This window comes from Nannospalax galili, unplaced genomic scaffold, assembly GCF_000622305.1.
Source record: "Nannospalax galili isolate Female #2095 unplaced genomic scaffold, S.galili_v1.0 scaffold417, whole genome shotgun sequence".
Lineage (NCBI taxonomy): Eukaryota > Metazoa > Chordata > Mammalia > Rodentia > Spalacidae > Nannospalax > Nannospalax galili.
Window position 1 is genome coordinate 3,165,478 of NW_008340785.1, and position 15,048 is coordinate 3,180,525.

The 15,048-nt window shown below is 39.1% G+C and overlaps 1 protein-coding gene across 6 annotated transcripts in view; it reads left to right on the forward strand.

Annotated features, from left to right (window-relative positions):
* Fam184a (family with sequence similarity 184 member A) overlaps positions 1-7,594 on the forward strand; it is a 143,719-nt gene extending 136,125 nt beyond the window's left edge. For 2 of the 6 annotated variants that reach the window (XM_008835772.3, XM_008835774.2), the window contains 3 exons: positions 2,046-2,150; positions 5,204-5,406; positions 7,157-7,504. In XM_008835772.3, the coding sequence (XP_008833994.1) occupies positions 2,046-2,150; positions 5,204-5,406; positions 7,157-7,238 (390 nt within the window). In that variant the 3' untranslated portion in view covers positions 7,239-7,504. Of the gene's footprint in view, positions 1-2,045; positions 2,151-5,203; positions 5,407-7,156 lie in introns of all 6 variants that reach the window. The other 4 variants (XM_008835775.2, XM_008835773.3, XM_008835776.3 and 1 more) reach the window with 4 other exon arrangements.
* Positions 7,595-15,048: the final 7,454 nt, after the last annotated feature.

A 15,048-nucleotide genomic window follows, 5' to 3' on the forward strand; every position in this document is an offset into this window, starting at 1 on the left:
AAAGAAAAAACTGTGTAATTGGTGTATATATACATACATATATATACATATATGTGTGTGTGTGTGTGTGTGTGTGTGTGTGTGTGTGTGTGTGTGTGTGTGTGTGTGTGTGTATGAGGAGAAAAGACTACTCAGTGTGTACTATTACGTATATGAGAGTCAGTTGATATCTGCTGCACCCATTTAGAACTGTAAACTTCTGATAATACTTAGATTTTTAGTTTTGTATATTAGCAAGGTTTTGTTTGGGAATTCTTTTCTCTCTTTAACCAAAACTGGGCTTACTGAAATACAGTGTAAACTATTAAAAAAAAACTTGCATATTACCTTGTAAACAGGACAAAACCAATGTTTATTTCTGACATTCTTTAAAATTATTTTAGGATTTAGGAAATTCCATGTATTTTCTGGACTTGGAATTCTTTGAAACCATCATTGTAGATGAGGGTCAATAGAGGGCACCCAGGAACAGGGTGTGGAGAGAGTGCCCCGTGTTGCTTCAATCCACCAGTCACCCATTTTTTCAAGCCTTGTGCACTCCACATGAGTGCTGGCCCGTAGATAGCTCTGTCTGACAGCAATAGAGTCATGGAAAATTGCTATTTCACTCATGAAGTGAGCAAGCATAGTAAGTGCATTTCACCTGTGTCCCACAAATAACTATTGATTTTCCAGTTCTTACTTGAGATGTTACAGATACAATTGTATTTATCCTCACACAAGAGGAATGTGGCCAAGGGTTATTCCACATTGTTTCTATAAAACAGTGGTTCCCTGGACCTCAAGAGGCAGATGGGGCAAGACTGGTGATTTAAATGATAATCGGTGCTAACTCAGAGGGTTATGAAGAGTCTAGTTCTATAGTTTACACTGGACTCTAGCTCAGCACCTCCTGTGTTCTCACCCAGGCTATCTGTTGTGGCCTTCCCAGTCTGGCTGTTGAGTTAGTACATCTTACGCATGACTTCAAAAGAAAGGTTTTATCTCTGTAAAGGCCATTCACATTTTCTTTTACCATTGCTATAATACATTATTGTCTCAAAAAAAAAAGACTAGACAAGATCCAATCCATTTTTAGGTACTGAAGAATAGCATATGATAGATTCTTCATATATGGAAACAATTCAACCATGCATGTTTCCGGGATTGTTAAGGTCAGGCAGGCTAATAAGGCAGCTTGGCCACCCATCCTCAGTAGGCCAATTAAATGAACAAAGGTCTAATGGCCCTCTCTTCTGACCCCATGTCCATCTTTGAGGTCTTACCATGAGGCCAAATTCTAAATACAAGACAAGGAGTATGCATTAGCTAGGTAGTTCTGCTTAGCATTGCCTTGGATCCAGTCCATCCTACAAGGTGGTCTGATAACTTGTCAGAATTGTTTGAAATCTTTTGGTTACTGCAGTCCCCAGGCCTTTTCCTTCTCTGAGCATGAGACTCCTGGGAAAATTCCAGTTCCATGAGTACCGTTGTTTCAATAGTATAATAGCCAAGAGGAGAGGCATGTGTCTTTTTAGAATATCTTCCTCTTGCCAGGACAGTTACCTGTACCCAGTCCCTCAAGCACAAGTTAGACCCACTCAAATACCACAATCAGCACCTCAAAGAGATAGGATCTTGGTAGATCCAGTCTTCAAGGAAGAGCTTTTAAAGGGTAGGGTCATGCCCCTGGGCATAGGGTTTAAAAGGTGTTAAACACAGCAGGGCATGGTGGTGCACACCTTTAGTCCCAGCACTGGGAGGCAGAGGCAGGTGGATCTCTGTGAGTTCAAGGCCAGCCTGGTCTATATAGTGAGTTCCAGGCCAGCTGGGGTTACAGGGTGACCCTTTCTCAAAAAAACCAAAAAAAAAAAAAAAAAAGGGTGTTGAATACTAATTGCTACCAGCCTTTAAGATACTGGCAATCACGTGTAGAAATTTTTTTAACAAGACTTATAAAACTTTATGTTTCATATAAAATTGTGAATGAAATGGCACTTAGACAATTAAGTTTGTAAATATGCAACGGAAAATGTTGAAAGGATGTTTATAATTCTTTTGCATAGGAGGATAATAAATTTTATCAGCTGGAATTAGTCAATCGAGAAACTAACTTCAACAAAATATTTAACACAAGTCCTACTGTTGGTGTTATTAACCCATTGACTAAGGTATGTGCTGTAGACACGGTAAAGTAGGGACATACTTAAGAACTTAATAAAAATTTGCTCAATTACTTAGAGCAGCATAAAGATAAAGTTCCCCCCAAAATGTTTTCTTATGTGTAATAATCTCCCTCTAAAATTTGTGAGTTCTTTATTTGTTCATTTTGAGAATGAGATGCTCATTTATATGCCTGAAAATATTTTATTAATATTGTAAAACTTTCTGGCCAGGCATGGTAGCACACGCCTTTAATCCCAGCACTCGGGAGGCAGAGACAGGCAAATCTCTGTGAGTTCGAGGCCAGCCTGGTCTACATAGTGAGTTCCAGGCCAGCTTGGGCTACAGGGAGACCCTATCTCAAAAAGACTGAAAAATAAAAATAAGTAGATATTGTAAAACTTTGGCTATATCTTTTTGTTTTTCATGTTCTAAGGAAAAGTAAACTTTCAACTCTCCTTAAGTTAATTTATTGCCATTTCCTTACTGATCACAATCCTCTGTGGTGTTCAAAAACACCCTAGCCCCAGAGCAGGTCTCCATAGCTCCAGCCCTGCCATCATAAGGGTACTGGAGGTGAACCTGTAAGCTCCACTTTTCAGTTTCATGACTGTTCTTGGCAATCTAGATTGTGTGGCCTGTTCTGCTTCTGTATTCTCTTAGAACAAATAGAAGAGCCTTGAAATAGACATGGCTAAGTTGTATGCATCATTGTACCCCCACACCCCTAATCATTGTGTGTAGGTAGGGTGGGTATTTGATACATATTATTGAATTGCAAAAACTTACCATTTTTTAAAGTTACTACAGATTATTCTGTAAATAAAGTTATGAATAAATAATTGTATATAGTCATTTCACATGGATTATGAGTCTCAGGAGAAATCAATAATAAAGTTCTTGTGCAGAAGCTAGTTTTAATTGATATTTTATTACTTCTCATTATGCTAATTTCTGCTAGGCCCTTACCGAGAAATTCTGTTTTCAAAGCTCATAAAACTTTTCTGTTAAAAAACATCAAATAGGCTGAGCGTGGTGGTGCATGCTTTTAATCCAAGCACTCCAGAGGCAAAGGCCAGGGGATCACTGTGATGTGGGCAGCCTGGTCTACATAAGGAGTTCCAGGCCAGCCATAGCTACATAGTGAGACCCTGTCACAAAAAAAAAAAAAAAAAAAAAAAAAAAAAAAAAAAAAATAGATAAGAGCTCCCAAATACTTTTGTCACAGTGCTCCAAACTTTGAACTTGAATATTTTGTAAAATAGACTGACTAAAGGAATCGGGTTGTATCACTAGGACATCACATAGAAAGCTCCCAATAAATAATTGAATGGATGAACAGAACTAATTGTGGGGTGTTTTTGTTTTTGTTTTTGTTTGGTTTGGTTTGTGAGACAAAGTCTCATGAAATGTAGTCTTCCCTCAAACTCTCCATACAGCCAAAGCTGGCTGGCCTTGAACTCCTGACCCTCTTATATCTACCTCCTGTTTGCTAGGATTATAGCCGTGTGCTCCCATGCCTGGCTTTAATTCTGAATTTAAAATTGATAATTTAGGGTAAGGAAGATTCTAAAACTTAAGTAAATAAATTTTTTTTAATTTTGCATTTATTTTATCAGAATTAAATTATTTATCTTTAAAACACTCTTTAGAACTTTACCAGTGATATAATTGATTTCTTAAAAAGAAAACTTAAATGGATTTGACTATGCCATCTGGTGACTAAAATAAGAAAATTCAAAATATATAATGTTGTGAGAACTTGCCAGCTTCCATTGACTCCTAATAGTGACTCCAGTTTTCACACATAGTTGTACAGCAGCTGTCCCATCACTGTCCCTTGGTCTTTCTGATGATGCTAAAACTAGATTGTCGCATAGACTCTGTGAATCCTGTGACACAGAAAAATGTCCACGGAGAGATTATAAGTGAAGCAAAAGTTCTCTCTTGCATATTATTTGCATTTTCTTAAATTAACTAATTTTGCTAGAAAAAATTGTGAATTTAACATACATCCAATTGGAAAAATGTGAGAATATTCTCAGTATTTTATAACATTACTTTTTATTTTGTATAAAAGTTGATGCTCACTGATTCTAGAAGCAGGAATGAAATACTCAGAGACTAAAGTGAATGATTTTCAAGCTGATAAATTTTGAGTCTGCATTTATTTTCCTCTTATTTCTGTTCTTTTTAAATACTGATTGATCATTAATAATTTGTTACATTTTAGCCGGGTGTGGTGGTGCACACCTTTAATCCCAGCACTCGGGAGACAGACGCAGAAGCAGGTGAAACTTTATATGAGACCCAGGCCAGCCTGGTCTACATAGTTCCAGGCTACAGGGGGAGACCCTGAGGCAAAAGAGACCCCTCCCAAAAAATAGTTACTTTGTCTTATAGCCTTTAAATTATGAGTTAATGATATTGCCAATTAATTAGAAAATATAGACTTAATTATGCAGATTTAATTTTCTCTCCCAGAAAGATGTCACAATGAATTTAAAAGCAAATTATTATTTTAATTGTGCCTTAAGTAGAAACATGAGGTTTCTTTCAAACTACAATGCCAAGCATTTTCTCATTCCTTTTTTTCTCCAGGCAAGAACAGCCTCCCTTTGACAGATGACAAAGTTCATGGACCTCTCTTTTTAAAATTCTGTTTAACATTACTCCTCTCCTAATTTTAGCCTAAACCCACTTAAGCTTGTACTGTTTGCAAGGGCTTCTCCTTCCTCTCTGTCCCCTTTTCCTCCCAGGATTCTCTTTCTCTCTTGGTAATTTTACAATTAGTGATTGGAGATTAGAAGTGAACTACCCTGGTCATTCCTTCCTCATTCTTGTCCTGGGGGCATGTCTATCTTTAAGGATTCCATATGGATAAACACTTTCAAGGATCCCCAGACCACACTTTGGGTAACACCGGTTAATTTTAAAATCATAATTGACACAAAGGTTCCAAAATTTTTCCATGCCAAATTTATATTTCCTACTATTCCCATTTTCTCATTTGCCCTTGTGCAGGGAATGAATATTCTCACATGTGTTATTTTTAATGCAGCAAAAGAAGAAGAATGATAAGTCACCAACAAACAGGTTTGTGAGTGTTCCCAATCTAAGTGCTCTGGAATCCAGTGGAATGGGCAATGGACATCCTAACCGCCTGGATCCCATTCCTAATTCTCCAGTCCACGATATTGAGTTCAACAGCAGCAAACCACTTCCACAGCCAATACCACCCAAAGAGCCCAAGGCATTTTTGAGGTGAGCCCCGTCTCACCATTGTTTTTTTTTTTCTTCTTTTTTAACTTGAGAAATTTGCCTTTTTGCATTGCAGAAATCCACTATTCTAAGAATCTAAAAAATGTTGTGAAATATTTTCAAAATGTTTTATCACCTCTTGAGAGAATTCTGTTTTGACTCTGTCCAAAAAAAAATTTTTTTTCTAATTCATCACTTGTGAATTTTCTAAATACTGAAAGAGGGATTCACAGATTCATGTGCTCAGAATTTAGTATTGGTAGGTACTTCATTTCTAGTATTATTACCAACTTTTTTTATTAGTGCAGAGCTTTAAAATAGTCTGCAAAACTTTAAAATAATTTATTTTTTATTTAAAATAACTTTTATTTATTAAAATTTTTCTTCCCTGCCAGGGTGGTGGTGTACACCTTTAATCCCAGCACTTGGGAGGCAGAGGCAAGTGGATCTCTGTGACTTCAAGGCCAGCCTGGTCTGTATAGTTCCAGACCAGCTGGGGCTACAGGGAGACCCTGTCTCAAAAAATTTTTTCTTCTTTATGTTATATATTTTCCTTTCTTATCATGCTTATTAATAAGTATATATGCATATTACCAAATTAAAAATACTAAGCTCTGAGAAGTTAGTTATATAGTTAAATAGAGAATAAACATACAAAATATAGGTTTTAAAATTAACATTTTACTTTTAAGTTACCTCAGAGTTCATTAAATATATTAACAAGTGAATTTTGAATGAAACGCAATTATTTATACAATTAAAGTCAGAAAGTTCTGTTTTATTCTCTTTACTACAAGTGATTTTTTTTCCTGCTTTAAATTTACTTGTTGTTTTTACTAATGAACAGTAGTAAGTCTTACAAATGGAATTTGTGGTTTTGTTTTTAAGCAAAGTGATTTCTGACATCGTTAATGACTAATCATTTTAAATGGTGAAAAAAAATTAGACAGAATGAAAACTAGTCAAATACTTGTCTGACTGTGTCTCCTGCTAAATGCTTTGTGTTGCTTATTTCCCCTTGTGCATGGGTATGTTCAGGTATCAGTAAGATGCATGTGCATGAGCTCAAGGAACATGACTACTGGAGTTTCCATTACACATTGTTGCGTGCCTTGTCATTTCCCCCCCGAGACGGTAGGGATTCTTCTGTTTTCCTAAGTAGCCCAAGGATTCTTTAGTTAGAACTAAGATAAGTTATATAACTTGGAAAATAGAAGAAAATTAGATTTTCAGTGCACTCCTTGGAATATGTGCTTATGGGATTATGGGACTTTAATATAAATGTGCAAATAGTGAAAAATTGTATATCTTAATTTAGTTGCCTACTTTAGTTGAAGGATAGATATGTGAGAATCAGATGCTTGTGTCAGATTCTGAAATTTTAATTAAAAGGGAAAAGGTGCTAAAAGAGAGGAACATTATCTCATTCCCTTTCATTTTCCTCAATTCCTCCGTTTTTTAAAATTCAAAGGTGATGACTTGGCTTTTGCCAGTTGCTCATTTGTTCAGATTTCTGGAGTGTTTATGATGTGGCTCCTCTGTAGCTGAGCTCATCTGAGCTGCTGGTGCTCCTCCGGCTGTCCAGCTGTCTGTGGAGAACTGATTCTAGTGTAGAGGGAATAGCCGGGCTTTAAGCACAGCCTCTGACATGGGGAGCCATTTGTAATCTATGCTGATATTTTATTAGCTTTTTCCCTTTATGTTGCAAAACCACTTAATCCTGGGTTCCATGTCTCTCTTTTTATGAATTCAGTCCTCCTCAGAGTGAAGCTTCCCCGGTGGCTTCTCCAGATCCCCAGCGCCAGGAGTGGTTTGCCCGGTACTTCACATTCTGAAAGAATTGTGCTGGCACAGCTTTGTGTGGACTGTTACTAAGAGCATGACTGTATACAAATTATTATGTGGACATCCTTTGCTATGTAAAACACTGTGAATGAGAAAGTATTTGTCTCTCCAATTTGAAAATGCACTGTATTTCCTGTGACATTTATTGGAATCACTCTATAAGATACTCTATTATGTGTGTAATTATAACAATTATTTTTATTTGAGATGGAAGCCTTTAATCTTTGTAATTACTGCATAATAAATTTTGTTAGAACAAATGATGTTTTTCATTGTTTTCTATTAAGTGTGCTTTGATTTTAAATACTTTTTAATACCAGGTGTAAGGCTTGCTAACAAGTTTTACTGCAATAATAATCATATATTGTTACTTCAATAATCACGAAATCAAAATAGGGAAATATATTCTATTAATACCTTTGTCATGTACAATTTTAACTAAATTGTCTAAATTTATAAATCCAGAATAAAGTCATTTGTGTAAATCGTGGACTTTCATGTAAAATGTTGGTGTATAGCTTTTTTGGTTTTTTCTTTTATTCTGATAGATGAGATCAGAACACCCAGTACAGTTTGTATCTATGATTAATATGCTTTATGGCAGAAAGTTACTAGGTAAGGAGAGAACTGTACTGTAATTTGCCTTAAAAGCCAGTTTGTCAGTTTCATGGTACCCAATGTTGTGATGATTCATGAGTTTAGATCCAGCTATGTCACATTTGGATTTTTTTGTTTTTTCTTTTTCCTTTTGTGTGTGGGGGGGATGTGCAGTTGGGGGCCCAGTGTTGATGTTGGAATCATCCAGGGTTGTTCCTCTACTTTATTCATCGAGACCATGTCTCAGTCAAACCCAGAGTCCACAGATATAACTAGTTTTGCTAGCCAGCTTGCTTTGGGGATTCTCATGTCCTTCCCAGACCGGGATTACCATCACTATGTCCACCTGGCATTTATGTGGGTTTCTGGGGATCTGGACTCCAGTCCTTACACTTGTGCAGCAAGTGCTTTAACCCCTAAGCTCCCAGCCCCACATTTGATTTCTTTAAGCCACAGTTCATCTTAGCAAAATATTTTATTCTGTAACCCAAAAGAATGCTTCTAAAATAATAAGTGTTGGGTACAAGTACCTGCTCCAAGCCCCTTCTTTCAGTTCTGCTTTGGATTATCTACTTAGAAGGAGAATTACTGGATGCTACAGTGATTGTATGTTTAAAATTGTAGACTGAGACATCTCCAAATGGATGTTGATGTCACCCAGCATTGCCAAACAATAGCCTCAGTTCTGTGTACACAAAGCATCAGTTAACTTTTCTTCCAAAAAAAGTTAAAGCTTGATATGCTATGTGGCAATGTCATAAACCATTTTCATAGTGTGGAAAAGTCACTGAATTTATCTTTAATAACTAAATTGAATAACTTTTACCTATCATTTGCTGTCCAAAGTATATTTGAAGCTAGTGTTAAGCCACTTTTTCCTGCTAATAAGTACTTTCTAAGAACACTGTCAGCAAATAGGGGAAAATCATCCTTCTGTTGGTTACTATTTCTACACATGCTAGACATCCATCCACAAACATCCTAGCTTGTATTTATATTTATTAAATATAAATAAATGTCATTTTTTAAAAAGTCCCACCTAAGGGCTGGAGAGATGGCTCAGCAGTTAAGAGCACTGACTGCTCTTGTAGAGGACCTGGGTTAGATTCCCAGCACCCACATGGTGGCTGTGAACCTTAATTCCAGTTCCAGGGGAATCTGAAGCCCTCTTCTGACCTCCATGGCATTGCACAACACGGATGCACTCACATACATGCAGGCAATACACTCATACACATAAAATATTTACAGTCCACTCAAATCAGTTTTTTTAAAACCTATCTACTTTTGTGCAGTTGGGCAGGAGGTGCAGTGACTGGAATTTCAGGAGAAGGTCTTTTGTAGGTCTTAATCCTCCAAGAGGGAATGTCCATAGCTCTAGTACCATAGTCTTATCACTACTATAGACCTAGTTATATGTTCTATTGTTCAGCTTACTTTGTTGCCAAGGTCAGGGTCTTCTATAGGTCACCACAGTAACTCTGCCTCAAGAGGTGATGGTCCACTGTGTGTGTGTGTGTGTGTGTGTGTGTGTGTGTGTGTGTTTACACCACATGGATTTAAAGTACTCTAATGGCCAGGAGAATCACAGGTTAGAGGCCAGGCTGAGTTACATAGCAGGATTCTGTCTCCCTAGTCATAGTAGACATAAAAACACCACTGTCATCTTAAGATTTCTGGAGTCAAATATGAGTAACCACTGCCCAGGAACACAGAATCAGGCTACCCCAAATTTCATGCAGTTCCAATGTGGTAACCGTTTCATAAAGTTTTTACAGTAACAAAAGGAAATCATGAATCAAGACACTTTCTAGATTCGTTGGTGGAAACATCAGGTGGGCAGATGTGCTAGTTATGATTGTCAACCTGCCACAACCAAGAACCACCTGAGAACAGTCTTCTTAACTGAGGAATTTCCTAGATCAGATTGGCCTGTGGGGGATTCTCTTGTTATCACTGTTGGTGGTGCTGAAATGGGGAGAAAGAGGGTCCCTAGAGGGTTCTTAATATTCATAAAAGAATTTAAGAATGGACCCAAACAAAAGCTTTTACAATTTTATTAGAATCTTAAAAAATCCTCAGGGGAGGTGAGCTGGTAATCTTGGCAGCTGCCTTGAGGAGGTGAATAGTGGGAAGAAGGAAAGAAAGCCATGGAAGCCATGCAGGTTTAGAGCCTAGGAGGGAGGTCAGACGTGGCTGACTCACAGCCACATGGCTGGGAGAAGGAAGCTTTAGAGAAAAAGCGAAGAACTACAAGATGCTAGGGGCAGCCCAAAGCCTTAGAGAAAACATGTTTGTAGTAAGAAAGGCATGAAGAAGAAAAGGAGAAATTATGCATTCCTGAAGAGTTCAGGAAAGTGGACAGACTAACAGAGACCTACATGGCTGTGGCTGGTCTGGAAGTTCTGCAGAGATCTGTGCTAGTTCCAGGCAGGAAATACTACCTTAATAATACACCAGGTATTCCACCTATCTATTTAGCATAATTTGAGGTAAACCTGCCTTCCTGGGAGTGATTCTATCACCAGGTAATTGACCAGTGAGACTGGAAAAGTGGGTCCTCCAACAGATAGACTAGACATTTTTTTATAGTCTGGACCAGTTCAATTTATGAGGTTTATTGATACTCCAACATTGCCATCCTTAGGCAGGTGATCCAGAATGACATAAGAATGCTAGCTAAGTGTCAACTGGCCTGCAGGCCACCCAGCAAGCATTACCCGCTATAGTTCCTGCCATATTTCCTTGGAAGTGAAGTGAATTCCTTCTGTGTGGAATAGCAAGCAGGCCTGCCTTCAGGTTCCTGCCTTGACTTTCTTCAATGATGCTGTGACCTGGAATTGTAAACTTTTGAATAAACCTTTCTCCTTCTAAAGTTGTTATTGATCAAGGTATTTGTCACAGCAACAGAAATGAAATGATTACTGCGGGTTACAGCAAAGTGGAGAAATTTCTGCTATAGGACTCAGATGCTATCTGATGACATTCCTACCTTTTGGATTGGTAGAAGCTAGTGATCTGCTAAGTTAATACACTGAAAAAGGTTTCACCTGTTAGTCACAAGAATATTAGGCCAGACACAAGGATGGGCAAGAAATGCCTTTAAAGGGGGGCTTAAAAATAGCCCCAAATAAATTTAATTAGGTTCTGAACCTGGAACATTCCAGTCTTTCCACATCCATTGAAATTCTAATCAGTTAATCAGCATTATGGGTTCTATGTAAGGTGTATCTTTCCACCACAGACCCTTCTTTGCTGCTTAAGGGAAGCTAGCTCCTGTCTCACTTTCCTTCACAAAATCTTTACTCTGTAATTTATTCTTTTTTTTTTTTAGAGGTTTAGTGACTATAGCAAGAGAAGTTCCTGATGCCAGTATTGGGTGGGTGGGTTCATAAGCCCTACAAAGAGGCATTTGGAAGTTCCAGGGAGTTAATAAGGATCTATGCCCAGCTAATGAATCAATAACCCCTTTGTTTTCTCTGAAGACTCTCCCTACAAACACACTCCTTGACCTCAGGGATAGCCTCTTCCAGTCATGTTTTACCAGAGAAGCTGGCTCATCTGGCTATAGCTAATTTAAGCGAAAGATAAGCACAGATTTAAAATTTTGAAATTGAGGCAGGCATGGTGGTGCATGCCTTTAGTCCCAACACTCGGGAGGCAGAGGCAGGCAGAGCTCTGTGAGTTCAAGGCCAGCCTGGTCTACGTAGTGAGTTCCAAGCCAGCTGGGGCTACAGAGAGATCCTGTCTGAAAAAGACCAAAAAAAAAAAAAAACCTTGGAATTGGAGCCCATACCTATAGTCCCAGCACTCAGGAGGCGGGGGCAGGCAGATCTCTGTGAGTTCGAGGCCAGCTCCAGCTATATAGTGGGATCCTGTTTCTTAAATGATTTTTTTAAATGGAATTGGTATGAAAAAAGTTTACTTTTATGATTGATTCACTAATAGCATGTAAGTCTTGAAGCTTCAAAGCCACCAAGTTCAGCTAAGGAACAGAGAAGGCAACCTGAGGAATGAAAGCTAGTCAGTATGTAAGAAAAGACTCCAAATGCAGAGCTCCCTCACACTTTTAATTCTCTGAGCCTTCCCTTTGCTGCACGGTTTCTCTGGTTCCTTAAGATAGTCTACATCCTTATAGTAATTTTGTTATTTTTTAGCTTATGTTCCTCGCAACTAAGAACTTAAAAACATATTTTCTGGAAAATAATATGCACACATTTATTAACCTAGCCAAATCTATATTTTCTAATGGCATTTATTTTGCTTATGCTGAAACTAAGACATTTTATTAGATTTATACTTACATTTATGAATAGTCTTCCAAATTCATTTTGAATCTTGTGGGTTAACCAAAAAATTGTTGTTAAAACTTCCCAGTAATTTTTGATAAACTAAGACATTAAAACAATGTAAAACTATATGACAGAATTTTTTTCTGTCATCTCAATAGAAGAGAAAGAGGAAAACTTTTGCAAGGGAAACTGGTAGTGCTCAAAAATATCTTCAGAGCTGCTTTCATTTTAATTTTGTGATAGGTAGTAATGACTTTCACTAGACTAATGACTTTCACCTAACCTTGCAGTCCAAAAGGTTACTCTTTATAATATGAAGCGCTCATTAAGCTAAGTGCTCCTCTTCAACCTAGCGATATGACCTTAATCCCACAGGACCATACTTTGCCCTCCACCCAAGATAGTGAATAAATGTGGGTGTGCTTGTTTAACATGTAAAAGCGCTGGAAGCAGTGTGGTATTCCCATTGCTTCAATGAGAATAACTGAGGAATAACTGAGAAGTCTATGTGTGTGAGATATTTCAGACCGAGAGATCAATGGACAGGATTCTCTGATGAGATAGGGTGGATCCTAGCTTCTCCTCGGCCAATTGATGCTGGAAATACTACTTCAAAAAAAGTCTGAGCAAAGCCTGTCTCAAGAGCACAGTTCCATGAAGCATTCAAAGGAACAAACCCTGAGTTCGCATCCACTCTTGGCCTTAAATGCCAAGAGTCGGGCTGTTTCTTTATTCAGGTATAACCATACTGTGGCTTAGAGACGCTGCTGTAATGCAGCGCTTTCCTCTTCTGCAGTTTCATTTCCTTGCTTTCAGTTACCCGCAGTCAACCGTCATTGCTACCGGGCACTCACTCTAGCCTCTTATCAGTTCTCCAGCCCTTGTGAGCTCTGCCATATAAGTTCAGACTAGAACAGAGTATAATGTAGAAGATAAAAATTTGCTATTATCTCAAGGGATGGGAGTGGGCCATGGCCAAGGACCCCTGAAAAGGAAAACACCCATGGAGTGAGAGTAGACAGTGATCAAAGGAACGGTTGTGCTGACCTACACAGGGTAAATTACTATTTTTCTAAAGTCTGAAGAACAGCTTTTCTGAAGGTTATTTTCCTCTTTGGGTAACTGATGGACCCTTATGGATTGTTGTCTTTTTGAGACAGGGTCTCTCTTCCCCCAGCAGACCTAGAACTCACTATGAAGATCAGACTGGCCTCGGTTTTATTAGAGTAGCAAAAAAGGCCCATAAGATTCAATGGTTAAAAAAAAAAGTGTAGACCTTAGCATACTGCCTGACAGTGCCTGGATCTGGCCTCCGCGTGGTGGTGAGCTTCCCCAAATCATGCCGTGCCCATCCCCCTACATTGGGACCATCTGCAGTCCATCCCATCATCTCAGATCTAGGCTTCTCTGCCATTCAGTAAGGGCCCAGACCTTAGCAGACTGCCTGAATGTGCCTGGATCCAGCCTCCAAGTGGTGGTGAGCTTCCCCAAATCCACCATGCCCATCCCCCTACTTTGGGACCATGTGTGGCCCCTCCCACTGCTCCAGGGCTAGGCTTCTCTGCCCTTCAGTAGGGGCCCAAACCTTAGCAGACTGCCTGAGAGTGCCTAGATCTGGTCTCTGCAGGGTGGTGAACTTACCCAAATCACACTGTGTCCAACCCCCTACATTGGGACCACATGTGACCCCTCCCACTGCACCAGAGCTAGACTTCTCTGCCCTTTAGTAGGGCCCAGACCTTTGCAGACCACTTGAGAGCACTTAAATCTGGCCTTCCATAGTGAGCTTCCCAAATTGTGCTGTGACTGCTTGCTGGTAGGGACCCAGGCCATAGGAGGAAGGCTGAGAGTACCTAACTGGCGACTGACATGGGTCTTTGCAGAAGGTCCCGAGTAGCTGAACTGAAGCCATCTGGCCCCTCCAATATAAAATCAAAACAGAGAACCTGAAGCCTAGACCAACCTACTTTACATACCCAATAAGAAAACAACCAAGGCACACCAATAATACAAACAGCAGATTTCAACAAAGGATGGTTTGAGTTTACCAGAATCACAAACAACAAAAGAAATCCAATCACAACAGACGAATAATAGTATGGAAAACCAAAATAATATGGTCCCACCAAATACCACCAGTCCTATAGAAGAGATACCCAGGACACAGAATTTAAAAGAACAATCATAAACATGATCAAGGAATTCAATGAATTTAAAGAACAAACAAATCAAAGAACTAAAAGAAGATAGGAATAAACTTCTGAATGAGTTCACAGAAGAGACAGAAATATTGAAGAAAACAGGCTGAAATGAAGAAAGCAGTGAAAAAATAAGCCAATTTGAAAGAACAGGAGAAAGCCTCACCAATAGAATTAATGAAATGGAAAACAGAATACCAAGACTGGCAGATAAAGTTGAAGAACTGGACCATTCAAGCAAAGATTATGAAAAAAAGATCTAAAACAGGAGAATACACAAGAAATGTGGGAGACCATGGAAAGACCAAATTTGTGAATCATAGGCATAGAAGAAGAATTTCAAATTAATGGTATTGATAGGTAGAGAATGGGCGGGAGCGAGCGGCGCAGATGGAGGAGGCACGAGTGGATGGATGAGGCACGGAGGCTCAGATGGAATCCTCAGTGGGACACAGATTTATTTCGCACGGGGCACCTTTCCCTCAGGAAGGGAAAGATGTCCACGAAGGGAAAGATGGAAGGGAAGGGAAGGGAAGGGAAGGGGGAAGGGGGAAGGGAAGGAAGGGAAGGATGTCAGGGAAGGAAAGATGTCCAGGAAAGATGTCCACGGGTTGTGAGCTGGGACTTTACATATGGGGGCTTTAGGGTGTGGAATCAGGGAGGGGGAAGCAGGTAGGATTAGGGTGTGGAAGTGTCTTCTTTTCCTCTTAAGA